The sequence below is a fragment of the Pithys albifrons genome, chromosome 7, assembly GCF_047495875.1.
Source record: "Pithys albifrons albifrons isolate INPA30051 chromosome 7, PitAlb_v1, whole genome shotgun sequence".
NCBI lineage: Eukaryota > Metazoa > Chordata > Aves > Passeriformes > Thamnophilidae > Pithys > Pithys albifrons.
Window position 1 is genome coordinate 46,409,049 of NC_092464.1, and position 14,396 is coordinate 46,423,444.

A 14,396-nucleotide genomic window follows, 5' to 3' on the forward strand; every position below is an offset into this window, starting at 1 on the left:
TCCAAGGGTTGGCTGTTGAACTGGAGATCTTTTTGCTAAATAAGAGTCAGTGAAATCTTACCATGTGTGTATTGTTTATTCTGGGGATGCAGTTTTATGGGAAATCATTAAAAACTTGGCGCTGCCACTGACTGTGGTGAAGGCGTTGTGCTGTCTGAAAGCAGCAATAAAACTCCCGAGCACACTGGGAGGAGTTTCCTCTAGCAAGCATGGAGTGAGCTTTTGTAGAGGCTGCAGGCTTTGGTTTGTTTATATGTGCAGGTTGCCATCTTCCTGCCCTGGCCCTCTTCGTTACTGAGTTGGACTATGAATTCAACAAGATAAAAGTGCTGGTTCCTGTCTCTCTTTGCCGAGGGTTAGAGGGAGTTATGGCAGAGTGCTCAGACAATGGGAGAGAAAACTTGGCTGCAAACTACAAGGTCCACCTAGTATTTGACATGCTTTCAGCAGCTCCATTAAGGGAATGGCAAATGGCAGGAAGCAGGCACTCTGGCTGCTTTCTTGCCTCTGTACATGCTAGCTGACTTGTTATGGGAACCCTCCCCTGTGAGTCATTAAATAGTAAATATCCTGCAGTGGGCAGAGCTCATGCGCAGTACTTATTCATCTGATCGTGGGTTTCGTTCATCTAAAATGAAATTACAAACATTAAAAGTTGGAGTTTCGATCCCTCTTTGCTATGGATTAGAGGAGTGGCCTCAGGAAAAAAGGAACAGCAAACACATTCCTGCTTTATAAGTAGTTGCTCAAACTCTTGTCCATTAATGTAAATCATGCAGTTGTGGTGTGCTAGGAGTTTCTGCACTTTCCTGAGGCTCTACAGGACTCAAGATGCAAAAGCATCAGGACATAAAGGGATAATAGGGGAAACCTGCCACAGAAATGTTGTTATGTCTTTCTGAGTGTTTGTAGCTGCTCAGCTCATTACTTACTGATCCAGTAAGTTATGAGCAGGTTACTGATACAGTAGGTTATGAGCAGGTTACTGATCCAGTAAGTTATGGGCAGGTTACTGATCCAGTAAGTTATGAGCAGGTTATTGATACAGTAAGTTATGAGCTGGTTACTGGTCCTGCTCCCTGACTCTTGTTATGTTCTCTTGATCTCCTGCTTCAGTACAGGGTGGTAAGACTTGGCTTTCAGTGCTGTTTGTGCCTTTCTTCTGGAGTGGCTGATAACAAATTCCTCAGTAGTTCTGAGGAACTGTAGTAGTGATTTCAGCGCAAATAAAGGGAGAGGATTGGTTTTTTCCCCAAATCATGAAATGCTTTTTTCTCATTACAAGTGAGCGATAAAGCACCTAATCTGCCTTACAACACTTTCATTTTTGAAAGAGTCAAGTTGTGTGGAAAGTCCTTATCTACCTGTTAATAGAGTTCTTTAGCAAAAATGTAACCTGAACAGAGCTTGACTAGCAGATGAAGGTTGTGCTGAAAAATTGAGGGAAAGACCTTTGTTTTATGGTGAAGGTAGAAGACTGGAAGTCCTGACGTGCAGTTCCCAGCAGTGATCTTGTGTGCTGTGATCCTCATTTGAGCTCTGCCTCCAGGCTTTATTTACATGGGGAGGCAGAGAGATGATAGTCTCTGAGGGTGTAGGAAGGCTTAAAATATCTCAAGTACTCTAGAAATAATTCATTTTGAAGGCAAAGTTAAAAAGAGAACTGATGTATTTGTAAAGGAGAGGAGGAAAAAATTTCAGCATAGCTGGAAAAAATTGCAGGTAAGAGATCTGGGCACGAGTCCCTGTAATCCCCCTGGCTGGTTGCTGAGATGTACATGGTCCCTTTGCTACTGTACTGCCTGACCTGCCACAACAATCTCCACCCTCTCCTGATGCTGTGAGGCTTCAAGGCTAATTACATCTGAGTAAACTTGGGCCCTGTGTCACCACCAGTCAGGCCACCCACAACCTCACTCATGTGGGGCAAGGCCCAGCTCTTCTGCACCCTGTCCTGAGCAGCTGGGCACATCTCTGCTGGCCTCGTGCAGTGGGTGACCATTGTCTCATGTATCCTTTCAAGGCCTTGAAATTATTCCACATTGCTCTTGACTTTCTTTAACATACACATGTCTTATGTATTGTGGGAAAAAATGAAATTGTGGAAAGTGTGGAAGTGCTGTATGCACCCTGGACTGCTCACACTGCTGGTCACTTGTTTGTTTGGGATCCTTGGTCTGTAAAATATCAGCAGTGTCTCCTGACCCCCTTCTCTGTACCCCTGTGGAGGGTGGCATTTCAAACTCCCACAGGCGTGGGAGTGTACTATGGTATATACTGAAAGGCATACTCCCCTGGAATTCCCCTGGAATCCTGAAGTTTGTCCTAAGGATCTTCAAGGTACTTATAATTTTTATTCTAAGTGTGCTGTTTGCTTCCTCCAAAGCAGTGTCTGAGTTGCTTGTCTGTGTGGGACTGTTTTTGTGTGGACTGTGCCTGAAGATCAATCCCCCCATCTTGCCTCACCAGAGGGTTTTTTCTGGCATGCAAAGGAAATCTAAGACTAGGAATCACACAGCTGATACCCAGGTTTGAGAGCCTGAATATGATCTTTGAGAGGTAAGAATGCCCTTTAAAGTCTTCTTCCCTTCCTGAGCTGTGTATGTGCTCATCTTTTGAGAGCTTCCAGTACTTGGGCTCTGGAAGGTAGTGCTTGTTATGATCTGCAGAAATCAGAACATGTCTGTCTGTGCACATGACCTTTTTTACTTATGCCTAGGGAGCATGTGTCTTCAAGCAGAAATGCTGGCAAGTTTGGCATGACTTTACAGAATTAGGAGATGTCCAAGGAATGAGCAAGGTCAATGTGCACTTTTTATCAACAGTTTGGAGAGCTGCCTACATTTCCAGGTCTCCTGTGCCCTTGATTGTAGCGCTTCTTTTCAAGAGGGAAGTACTGAAGTTGTTCTCTTCAGTAGGTTCCACAGGCAGGAATTTTCAGGGGAACACTTCTAGCTTGTCGCAGTCCCCATTTTGTTTGCTGTCTCTCTTCTAAGACTTTGATTTAGTGGAGAATTACTTTCTTCTCTTTTTGATATTTGTCACCCCAGTAGTGTTGTATTTCTCTTACATGTGCTTAAACATTCAAGTGAAGTGTATGGGTTTTTGTCTTTGAAGTCCTTGTGTTTTGGTTTTGGAGGAGCACGGTAGGCAGGTATTGTGCAGTAGGTAATCTTGTGATTAAACATAATCTTTTTAAAGGAACAACAGAAACAAAAATAACTTGAAAAGGAACTAGGCTGGAATCAAGCTAAAATACTTTGTTCCTGTTTTTGTTGATGATAACCTGTAAACATTAGCACAATTCCTTTGGTTTTGTTCCCTTCTTGTAACAGTATTAAAGCACTTTAAAGGACTGTTATGAGCGTGAAATCTCCCGATGAAAGTAATCATAGTATACATCGAGAAACAAAGATTAGTCTTTAATCTAAAATACATGGATTTGATTATGTTCAACAGGTTGTAACTTTGAAAGAAGCTTGTAGGTTTTATTAGACACGCTACTCAAATTGCATGAGATGCTGATCATTTTAAGTACACAATGCATTGGTGAGTACAGTGTACTGTCAACAGTGCCACAGATTCTGATCTCTTGTGTAGAGTTAATGATGAGTTCCACTATTTGCATGTCTATGTAATCCACTTACTTGGTATTTAGTGTTCATTGTTCAAGTACTCCCGGGTATGGTTGATTTTTGTTTGTTTCTTTGTTTAGTTTTTCAAGCTTTAAAGAGCCCCATGCTTTGATAATCTTGCAGCTGATTCTGTGAAGCCCTGCCCAGGAAGTAAAGTATTTTTTTGAAGGATTCCATGCTGGATATTTTCTCCATAGTTGTCCTGGTGTGTGAGTTGAGAGAAGGTTACTAAATACCCATTTGCAGTTATGTGATGCTTCCCATAGTCATCATAGTTAACTGTTGTCTTATGGTCTGTCTGTTCTTTGTATGTGTCATAACATCGGAGTAGTTGATTAAACATTCTGCACCAGCAATCTTGACCTTTCTCCTTAGTAAATGAATGAATGTTGAATTGGTAAAATAGGTATTTCTGTACTTCTGCTGCACCTTTCATCTGCCTGTTTCAGAATGTTTTCAATTAGTAACTTGGGCTCTCAGCACTTGTATGAAGGCAGCAACAGAATTTACCTTCATGTAGAATAGAGGGAGGTTCAAAGCTGTAGAATCACCAAACAGAGGTCAGTCCAACTGGAGTATATTGGAGCTTGCAAAGCTCAGTTTTGTATTCCCTGTCCTAATATTGCCTTACTTGACCATATGTGCCTGATTTAATATCCCTGAGCAGAATGCTAGTCCTAAAAGCTCTCTCAGAAAGCTGTGGATACAAGATTTGGAAGCAAGATTCTTGCCTGCTCTGACATGCTGGGGGGCAGGACGTGGGACTGCTTCCTTGGGGTTACTGAGGGCAGAGCATGTTCTGTACTTCATTGTGTTACTGTGTTTGTGTAGCTTCTCAGCCTCATATTTGGTAGTCAGCCAGATTGACTCACTCTCAGGGGTAAATCTAATGTTAAAACTTGTAAGAAAGGAGCAAATTCACTAAGAGCCATCTGCCCATCAGGCATCCCATGGTAAAGAGCCTGAATGCTTGTTGGTTCTTGAGACAAGGGGATGGCTCACTTGGACTGCACCAGTTCAGCAGTAGATGCTGTATGAGTTACCCACAGTAGCTGTTCCTAACCTGATGAGTGCAAGTGCTTCAAAGCATGCCTGCTGTCCTGGTCATCCATTTTCCCAGGGAATGCTGGCTTTGCAGTACCATTTGTCAGCTTGTTACCAGCTCCATCCTACTGGGAATAATGCAGGCATGCAGCAGAGCTGGGGAAAGGATGCACATCAACAACCCCCTGCAGCGCTCCAGGCTGGGCACAGAGTGGCTGGAGAGCAGCCAGGCAAAAGGGACCTGGGGGGACTGATTGATAGGAAGCTCAACACGAGCCAACTGTGTGCCTAGTTGGCCAAGAAGGCCAATGGGGTCCTGTCCTGGATCAAAAATAGCGTGGCCAGCAGGACCAGGGCAGTGACCCTTCCCCTGTACTCTGCGTTGGTGAGGCCACACCTTGAGTGTTGTGTTCAGTTCTGGGTCCCTCAGTTCAGGAAAGAGACTGAGGGCTGGAGCAGGTCCAGAGAAACAAGGCTGGTGAGGGGACTGGAGCACAAGTCCTATAGTGAGAGGCTGAGGGAGCTGGGGGTATTTAGTCTGGAGAAGAGGAGGCTCAGAGGTGACCTCATCACTGTCTAGAACTACCTGAAGGGAAGTTGTAGCCAGGTGGGGGTTGGTCTCTTCTCCCAGGCCGTCAGCAATAGGACAAGGATATCAGAAAAAAATTCTTTCCAGAGAGAGTAACGAGGCATTGGAATGGCCAAAGGGGGTGGATTCACCATCCCTGGAGTTTTTTAAACTGAGATTGGATGTGGCACTGAGTGCCATGATCTGGTAATGGACTGGAGTTGGACCAAGGGTTGGAGGACTTTTCCAACCCAATCGATTCTGTGATCTGAGTCTCGTGTGTGATGAGGTCTGGGTGCTGTCCCTGGGGATAGCAGGTGCCACCGGTCCCTGCAGCTGGTGTGTTCATTAAGAGCTGGGGGGTGCAGCAGGTTGCGTGGGTGACAAATTGACTGCTGCTGATCCCAGTTTGTCCTGACTGCTGTGCTGGGCAGTCATCTGTCTTGTTTCATCAAGGAATCTGCTCTCTCTGGCAATTTGTGTCTTCTCAAAGGTTCATCCTGAATGAATTCTAACTTGCCTTCTGTACCAGTGTGAAGTCCTGTCTTGGTGTCCTGTCTTGGCTGGAATGGTTGCAATAAATTATGTTCCTCTCCTGGAAGGAGTGCGGGGTGATTGTTTTTTATGTACTTTCTTTGAGGAGTCTCATATGAGTCAAAGTTCCAGAGCACAGGATTTATGTAGGACTTGAACTATATGACTATGAAAGTAAAGTGCGAAATATTAGGAAAGTGTCTAGAATGCACACCAGCATGACTTAGAAAATAAAGGTTTCAGTGTTTTAGGTTATTTTATCTTAAGAATCTAAGTAATTGGAGTCAGAACTTTACTAACCTAGTCAGAGTTTATGAAGCAAACTTGAATGGTTGTGGTGTGCATCTGTAGCCATAGTAATGGTGTCTTGGAACTTGTGTAAGTGGCCACTCTGTGGCTTTAGCAATATGGGAATGTGAAGAAGTTCCAGTTTCAGGAACTGAAAGGACAGAAAAGACCATGCTCTGCCTCTTTGTAAACAGGGATTTCTTTCACTGTTACTCTGTGTGTATGTAGTGGATTTTTAAATATATTTATAAACATTTGTATCCTATCTATTCTTCAGATATATATTTTACATTAATATGCACATGTGTTATACAGTTGTTACAAATATTCATATTTATATAAATCTATGACACATTAAAAAAATCTGCTGTTTGAGGTCCTTGTGGGTGTCATTGTTGGTGAATGGCCTCTTCTTCTTGTAGGTCCTGATCTGTTGGTTCTGCCATACAGCAGTGGGAGAAATTTGTCATTTAAATCTGATTAAATTGTTACTTAAATAATAAATTGTTCTCAGTGCTGAAAGACAAACAATGCTCTTAGATTTTCACTTGGCTGTGTCCTGCAGTTGTTATGGTGATTCAGATAAAATCATTAGTGAGCTGGTCTTCTCTGGGTCTGGCTATGCTGGGACTAATAAATCAAGAAAAGTGGTTTTAGAAATCCCTATTTCAACTGAAAAATAGTGACTTGTTTGAAAACAGGTCTCAAGTTTAAGATGGAGTTTTAATCTGTTGGGGCTTTTTGGTTACTGCTGCTTAGCATTAAACTCAATACTCACCATACAGAAGTGTTGGTGTCCTCATAAATAAATATGTTGTAATGATTTAAAAAGGGAAAAGATTTTCTAAATAAGAATACAGTGAGTGGGTTTTGCTGGTCTGCTTTTCTTCATTTGAAGCAATTACCCTACCTATTTGTGGAGTACAAGCCATGGGAGATGACATCAAAACAATTGTTCAGAGAATGGAAAGGGTTTGCTCTCCATAAATTGGATCCTGCAACTTACTGAAAGCATCCTTAAAATAACACTGTCATTATAAATATTTCAGATTTTTTTTTATTAAATCATCCCTCCATTGTACCAAGAGAAAAACTTAGTTGAGTCCAGATGTTTTTTCATTTCTAGTCTGAGGGGAAATCTTCTAAAATACCTTGTAATGTGACTGTGCTGAGTACGAGGGGTTAACTTGTAAGTGGAGTATTTCCAGCAGGTGCTAGTAGATGAAGTGGGGAGGATGGGGAGTTTATACTGACTTGCCAGCACATTTTAAATTATCACTGTTCAGAGCTCACTGAGGATTATACTCTTACTGTGATTGCTAACACTGTAACACTTTCACAGGTGGGGAGAACAACCTTACCTGAGTAGAAGTTCACCAAAAATTAATGCCAACTACCTGTCTAATGTTTGAGTGTGATGGTTTAGGTGGACATGCACATGTATTTTGGAAATGTCTCTTTTATCAGTGTCCTTTTATAACCTCTCTTGTGATTGTGTACTTGTAGTTTTGTACAAGACAATATCAGTGCATTTTTCTTAAAGAAAAGCTATTGTGTTAGTCACTAAATATATTAAATATAAGTCTAAATATAAATATTTAAGTCTAAATATATTAAATATAAGTTCTTGCCTGCACTCATCATTTCTTACTGTGTGTTAATGAAAGTGTAGTAATTTATTCTGACTAGGAAGTGCCTTTAAAGACAAGGAACCAAAACAGATTGCCTGGAATTTTTTTTCCCCACAAACAAGACAGGACTGTGCATCTGTAGGTGCTTTATGTCCAAACTGCTACATTAGATACAAACTGCATATAAAAGGTTAGTTAGTGCAGAAGAATTGCAGAAAAATAAAAAATGTCAGATTTAGAAATTCAGTTGTAGCTCAGTTTAAGGAGTTTTTAAAAATTATATATTATTTTAACTTGGTAATTCACAAGAGTTTAAGTACTTTGTGTAGATCATTTCTCCCCTAGATACCAATACAATATTCTGTGTTGATTTTAGCTCTGAAATCCATCAAGAGCTGTGTGCTCACAGAACATGAGAGTCTGAACAAGCAGAAAGCATTTTACCATCAAGCCCCCTTGACAGGTGTGAGCAATATTTCCCCCTGGAATGAAGATCCATGACACTTGGAAGAGTAAGAAATGTGTGGCCATGCTAGTTCATGTTTTATGTACTTTATTTTGAAGTCACCAAGGAGTTTAGCTTTGAATTTGGATTTCATTTTGTTCAGGAGTCTTGTTTAATTCAATTGATGAGACAAAAGTCTGTAAAATTTTCTCTGGCAGTCAGCTCTGAGAACTTGCATGTCTCTGTTCCTATTGACTACTGAGCTTTATTAAAAGGTTTCTCTTATTTGCAGGCATTTTTTTATGCATATATATATGGATGTATTAATGACAAACAGGGAAATTGAAGTGCATATTTATGCAGCATATGCATATGTGCTTGGTTTTACATTAAAAGCCATTATATTTTATTAAAAATTGAGCTCCTCTTTCTTCATTCTGTGAAGAGGGAGGAACAGAGGTGTGGGATAGGTCTCTTCAGCAGTCCCATTGTCCTGTCATGGTTTGCCTTGGGTTTAAAATAGAAGGTGAGAAGAAAATAACTTTTTATTTTTAAGTTGCCTTCCCTAGGAACACTCCACAGTTTGTACACACAGGCTGAGAGAAGATTTTTAGTTGGACTCCAGCTGTTCAAAATCTCAGAAGTGATAGAACAGAGAATCTCTATCCCTCCATTATTATCAACTTTGCAGATTTGCACTGCTCAGTTCCAAGATTTTCAAGAACTGTGGGGTTTCAGCTTTTTTTTAAATTTATTTAGGGCTGCTCAGTGTTCTTATAATACATTCATTTAGAAGTAATGGTTTCTTTCTGTGCAAAGGATTCCCAAATGCAATTGATGCAAGTCTGCAAACTGAGCTGTAGAAATCAAGCAGAACATCCAGAGGATGGGGAACAGTTAGGGTGAGTTTCATGTGCATTAATTCAGTCATCTGCAAGTTAGACCTCGAGATCTGAGCCAGCTCTCTTCAGAGAGGATGGAAAGAAACATATCAGATGGATCATCCTCTGTAGGTGTCCATTTTCCCTGACTATGCAAAATCCTTAGGGAAACTGCCTTGGAGATCCTGCTTTTTGCCATACAGTCAGCTGACATGAATCCCACCTGCAGTGACTTCTCCTTTAGTTTGAAAAAGTCAAACTGTCTCATTGCTGGGAACTCTGAAGCTGGAGGAAGGATGGAAGAAAGTCTTTCAGGGCATTGCATGCTCTCCTTGCTTTTGTTTTGTCCTTTTTCTTGTTTCTTTGTTACTTCCATCCTTTTGGTGGTACTTTTACAAGCAGCAATCTGTTAAACTACACAAATGTGATTCCTCCTTAGAACCCAGTGTACTTCATACATGGATCCCAGGCACTCAGCAACAGGACAAGGGGGCACAGGCTCAAGCTCTGCCAGGGGAAATTTAAGTTGGAGATCAGAAAAAAGTTCTTTCCAGAGGGAGTAATGAGGCATTGGAATGGGCTGCCCAGAAAGGGGGTGGATTCCCCATCCCTGGAGGTTTTTAAAGTAAGATTGGCCATGGCACTGAGTGCCATGATCTGGTAAAGGGACTGGAGTTGGACCAAGGGTTGGACTTGATAATCTCTGAGGTCTTTTCCAACCCAATCCATTCTATGATTCTATGGATCCTCTTGGTGGGAAGGAGGAATAGTATGTCAGGATGTAAATCAGGTCTATCATAAAGTATTTCTGTAAAGTATTTTATTTAGGACCACTGAAGCAATCTTAGCTCTGTTTTATCTGAGTGTTGTGATCTTCTCCCTTATACACACCCATGTGACCAGAAAGTTGTTAAAACACATGTTTGAAAGAAGAAGACTAACTGAAAACAAGATGATCATCAGTGTCACGAGTGCCTGTTGTGGTTGTTGAGTTTGGAACAGACAGAGCCTGCAGAAATCCTTGCTGCTGGGATTGTCTGAGAGCAGCTGAGGTGGTGATTGCATGTTGTGAGCTAGAACAAAGTAGTTCAGCAAATTTCATGCTGTCAAAAGAACACAGGAGCCAGATCTCTCTGCTTTATTTTGGACTTTAGAAGGGAGTGTTCCTTAGTGAATACATGTTTTTCATATAGCTTAACTTGTTCTACTCTTCTTTCCTTTGAATTTGTCTTCTGATTTATTATTTTGTCGGGAATGCAAAATACAATTATAGTTCTGTAAGCGCTTGGAAGTAACGATGTGTCAGAGCCTTAACTGCAGTATTTCCCTGTCAGGTGTGATGCTTTGAAGGCATTTGCTGGAATCTGAGGCATTCAGGGTTTCCTCAGTATTTGATGGAAAGAAGCTCCTGCAGAGGATGAATCTGAATCCCTCTCTGTTGGCCATGCAGGGATAGAGGACATGACTGTGTTTCAAAACTTAGGAACTGTGTGTTATTTATTGCTGAAGTTGCTCCTCCTGCAAGAGTCCAGTAATAAATCTGTAAACAGTGTTTTCAGCCAGCCCATTTGAATCTGAACAGCAGCAAATGATATGATATTGTAGACATTTTCATGAAGCTTCTAACATTTTAATATATATAATCTGTTCTTGTAATCTGTGATTTGGAAAGGGTAGCAGGGATGTATATGTGTACTAAATGGCAAACACTTTCACTACCTCTTGTATGGATGCTACTTCTCGTGTTTCTCTCTCATTTGGAAGGCAAATGCTCTTCTGTTTTAATTAATGGCATGTTTTTCTAAAAGATTCTCTGGATTCTTAATAGCTAACTTACAATTCCAGGTCTGGATTCTTTCTTCCTTCCCTTACCAAAATTAATCCTTTTTCTATTGCATGTCTTTTTTTTCTACTCCGTTGTGTAATTGTTCTTTGGGGGTTACTTACCTTTAGCTCAGGGTTTTGTTCTTCCACCAGACCCTGTATCTTTTTGTGTATATTTTCAAGAACTGTTTTATAACACAAGTTAATTGGGCTGGCACGGCCAGGTTTTGGTAGCAGGGGGGCTGCAGCAGTGGCTTCTGTGAGAGCCTGCCCAAAGCTTTCCCCTTGTCCAGCAGAACCAGAACCAAGGCCCAGGCCATCATGGATGGTGGTAGCTCCTCTGGGATTTAATTACGATATTTGAAAAGGAAAGAAAGTTATTGCACAGAAACAAATTGCAGCCAGAGAAGAGAGAATTGAGAGTATGTGAGAGAAACAACCCTGCCTACACCAAGGTCAGTGGAGAAGGAGGGGGAGGAGGTGCTCCAGGTGCAGAGTAGAGGATTCCCTGCAGTGTGTGATGCAGACCATGGTGAGGCAGCTGTGCCTCTGCAGCCCGTGGAGGTCCATGGGGGAGCAGAGACCCACCTGTACTCTGTGGAGGTTCACAGGGGAGCAGAGACCCACCTGCATTTCATAGAGGTTCACAGGGGAGCAGAGATCCACCTCCAGCCCGTGGAGGTCCGGGGGGAAGCAGAGATCATCTGCATTCCATGGAGATCCATGGGGGAGCAGAGATCATCTGCATTCTGTGAAGGTCCATGGGGGAACAGAGATCCACCTGCAGCCTGGACACAACCACATATCAGAGCAGGTGGAAGCCCAAGGGAGACTGTGGCCCTGTGGGGAGCCCGTTCTGGAACAAGTGTCTGGAAGGACCTGTGGACCCATGGAGAGACGAGCCCATGCTGGAGCAAGCTCCTGGCAGGACTTGTCACACCATGGGGCACCCATGCTGGAGTCTGCTCCTGAAGGGCTGCACCCTGAGGAAGGGACCTATGATGGAGCAGTTCATGAAGGAGAACTGCAGCCTGGAGGAAGGACTGTTGGAGAAGTTCAAGGAACAGTCTGCCATGGGAGGGACCCCATGCTGGAGTAGGGGAAGGAGTCCTCTCTCTGAGGAGGAAGCAGCAGCAGAGAAAATGTGTGATGGATCATCTGAGCACAGACCTCCTTTCAATCACTCTGCACTGGTGGGGGGAGGAGGAGGGGAATTGGGAATAAAGTTTTGTCTAGGAGGGACTTAACCCAACCCAGGGTGAGGAGAAGTAGTTTTCAAGATTTGGACTTACTTCTTATTGTCCTACTCAGATTTGATTCATAAAAAAGTAGTTTCCCCAAGTCAGATCTGTTTTTCCTGTGGTGGTAATTGTCCAGTGATCCCTCCCTGCCCTCATGCAAGACCCATGAGTCTTACATTGCTATTTTCTCCCCCCTGTCCAATGAGGAGGGGAGGAATACAACAGCTTTGATGGGAACCTGATGTCCAGGCAGAGTCAACCCACCATATTGAGGAATAAGAAAACAAAGTTGACACAGCAAGTAGCGAGACTGATTTCTTGTCATGTTTTCTTGTCCTTCATGCTTTTTTCTTGAGTTGGAATGGTTGTAGACAGAGCGACACCCTGTGTTAAAGTGAAGAGTTTCACTTTTCTTATTTCCCATTTCTTTTTTGGTATGCTCATCCTTTACAGTTTTGGTGTTTTTATTTTATTTTAATATCAAATGTTAAGATTATCTGTATTCTTGCTTCATCATGCTTTTTTGTTTTCCATGTGTACATTTACAGCTCACTATTTTATAACTAAATGTCCTGGAAGAGAAGCTACAATTTCAATAAACAATTTCTTTCACTGATCAATTTGTGTTTAGATTTTATTCAGCAATTTAAGAAATGCCATGGCTGGAAACCCAGAGGGGTTTCCATAGGAAGAGACAAACATACTGTAAAGATGCTGAATGTGGAGATCTATCCTAGACATGTGTAGTGTAGTGCAAGGAATGGAAAGGTTGTCCCTGTTTCTAAGAAAAAGAGGTAAATGGCATTTCTTGGGGAAGGGAAAAGAAGGTACTTCAGGCCAATGTCAGTCAGGGACATAAAAATACATAAAAACAGTATCTTGTTGTTAGTATAGTTTTTGAGATTATTCCATGGCCTCTAAGGTAGCATGGAGGTTTGCATGTTCTAGTATTTGCTAGTCATGAGCACTTGAGGGGCTGAGAAGTCAACTCTGATTTCAGGATGTGTGTGCCCCAGCAGTGACCCCTGTTGACATTTCAGGTGTGGAATGTGCTGCTGCCTCTGTGCACACAGAGAAGGAGGAAGGGATGCAGCTCCTGGGTGATGTTTTCTGCTTCAAGGTCTTTTTCATTTCTCTGGAGGAAAAGAAGTTAGACTGGATGGAAGCAGTGTAGAAGCCAAATCTGCCCAGGGCCTGTCAGACCACATAAGTCAATGTGTGGATGCTTTGAGGGAGGAGACAAGGAATGCCAGCTGGAAGAAAAACTTTGTTTCATACAAATGGTAAAGGAAAGGTGCTAGGCTGAATCACAGAGGCTTGCATGTTTGGTAACTATAATGTATTCTCTCTTTTTCTCTCCCCTGTTCTCGTTTGTTTGTTTAGGTTGAATTTTCCTATCCTCCCCTGAAGCCTGGAGAAGGACATGACAGCCACAGTTTGCCAGAGGAATGGAAGTACTTGCCATTCCTTGCCTTACCAGATGGCGCTCACAACTATCAGGAAGGTAAGAAATGTGAGAGAAAAGTTATATGTATGTACTTCTACTGCAACCTAAAGAAAAATGCAGTTCCCTGAAGAGCTGATCAATGATTGTTTTTACTATTAGACTTCCTGCACTTTTTGAGTTGCAAAATACATTGGCAACAATGCCTTGCTTCAAAATTTAATGCAAAAATAGATCATAAAGCTGTGCCTCCTATAAATCAGATGTCAATAAAAACTAAAGGGTTGGATATCAATTGTGTATAGTTCTAGCACAAAGCAAGGCTGCTGCCTTTCTCAGAGGTTCTTTAAAGGGTGAATAAACTTTTGAATAAAAGCTACTCCAGTTTTGAGGAAAAAATAAAATTGTAAAATTCAGCTATGTGATGTATGTAGTAATTATGATTTTTGCCTCCACTCTATTAAAGATTCTTGAAATGATTTGCAAGTCATTTCATGTCAGGAGAATGACATAAGCTTTAGTGTATGTGTTAGCTGAATGAAGATAGAAATATCCCTTTGTCATATAGTTACCAACAAGCTCACTGCAGTTTATGTTTTATTTAGTATTGCATTTATTTCTTGGTTTATTTGACAGCAGAATTGTTCATCACTGTGACATTTACATTCATGTTGAGTTGTTTCATCTTTTTTTCTGTAAAGCAGTGAACAAGGCAGTCACTTCAAAGTGCAAAATCACAGAAACCCTTTAACACTGATTTGAATAAGATTTTTTTTTATCTTGATATACTTATCTTCCTAATTCTCCAGCTTCCCAAGACCCTGTTTGGACGTGAAGACAGCCGTAGAAAAATAATCTCCT

General features: G+C 41.7%; 1 protein-coding gene across 1 annotated transcript in view; it reads left to right on the forward strand.

Moving 5' to 3' along the window:
- Positions 1-14,396, forward strand: part of AVL9 (AVL9 cell migration associated) — a 44,157-nt gene that overhangs the window by 5,618 nt on the left and 24,143 nt on the right. Inside the window, exon 2 of the mRNA XM_071561381.1 lies at positions 13,475-13,595. Within this exon, the coding sequence (XP_071417482.1) occupies positions 13,475-13,595 (121 nt within the window). The remainder of the gene's footprint in view (positions 1-13,474; positions 13,596-14,396) is intronic.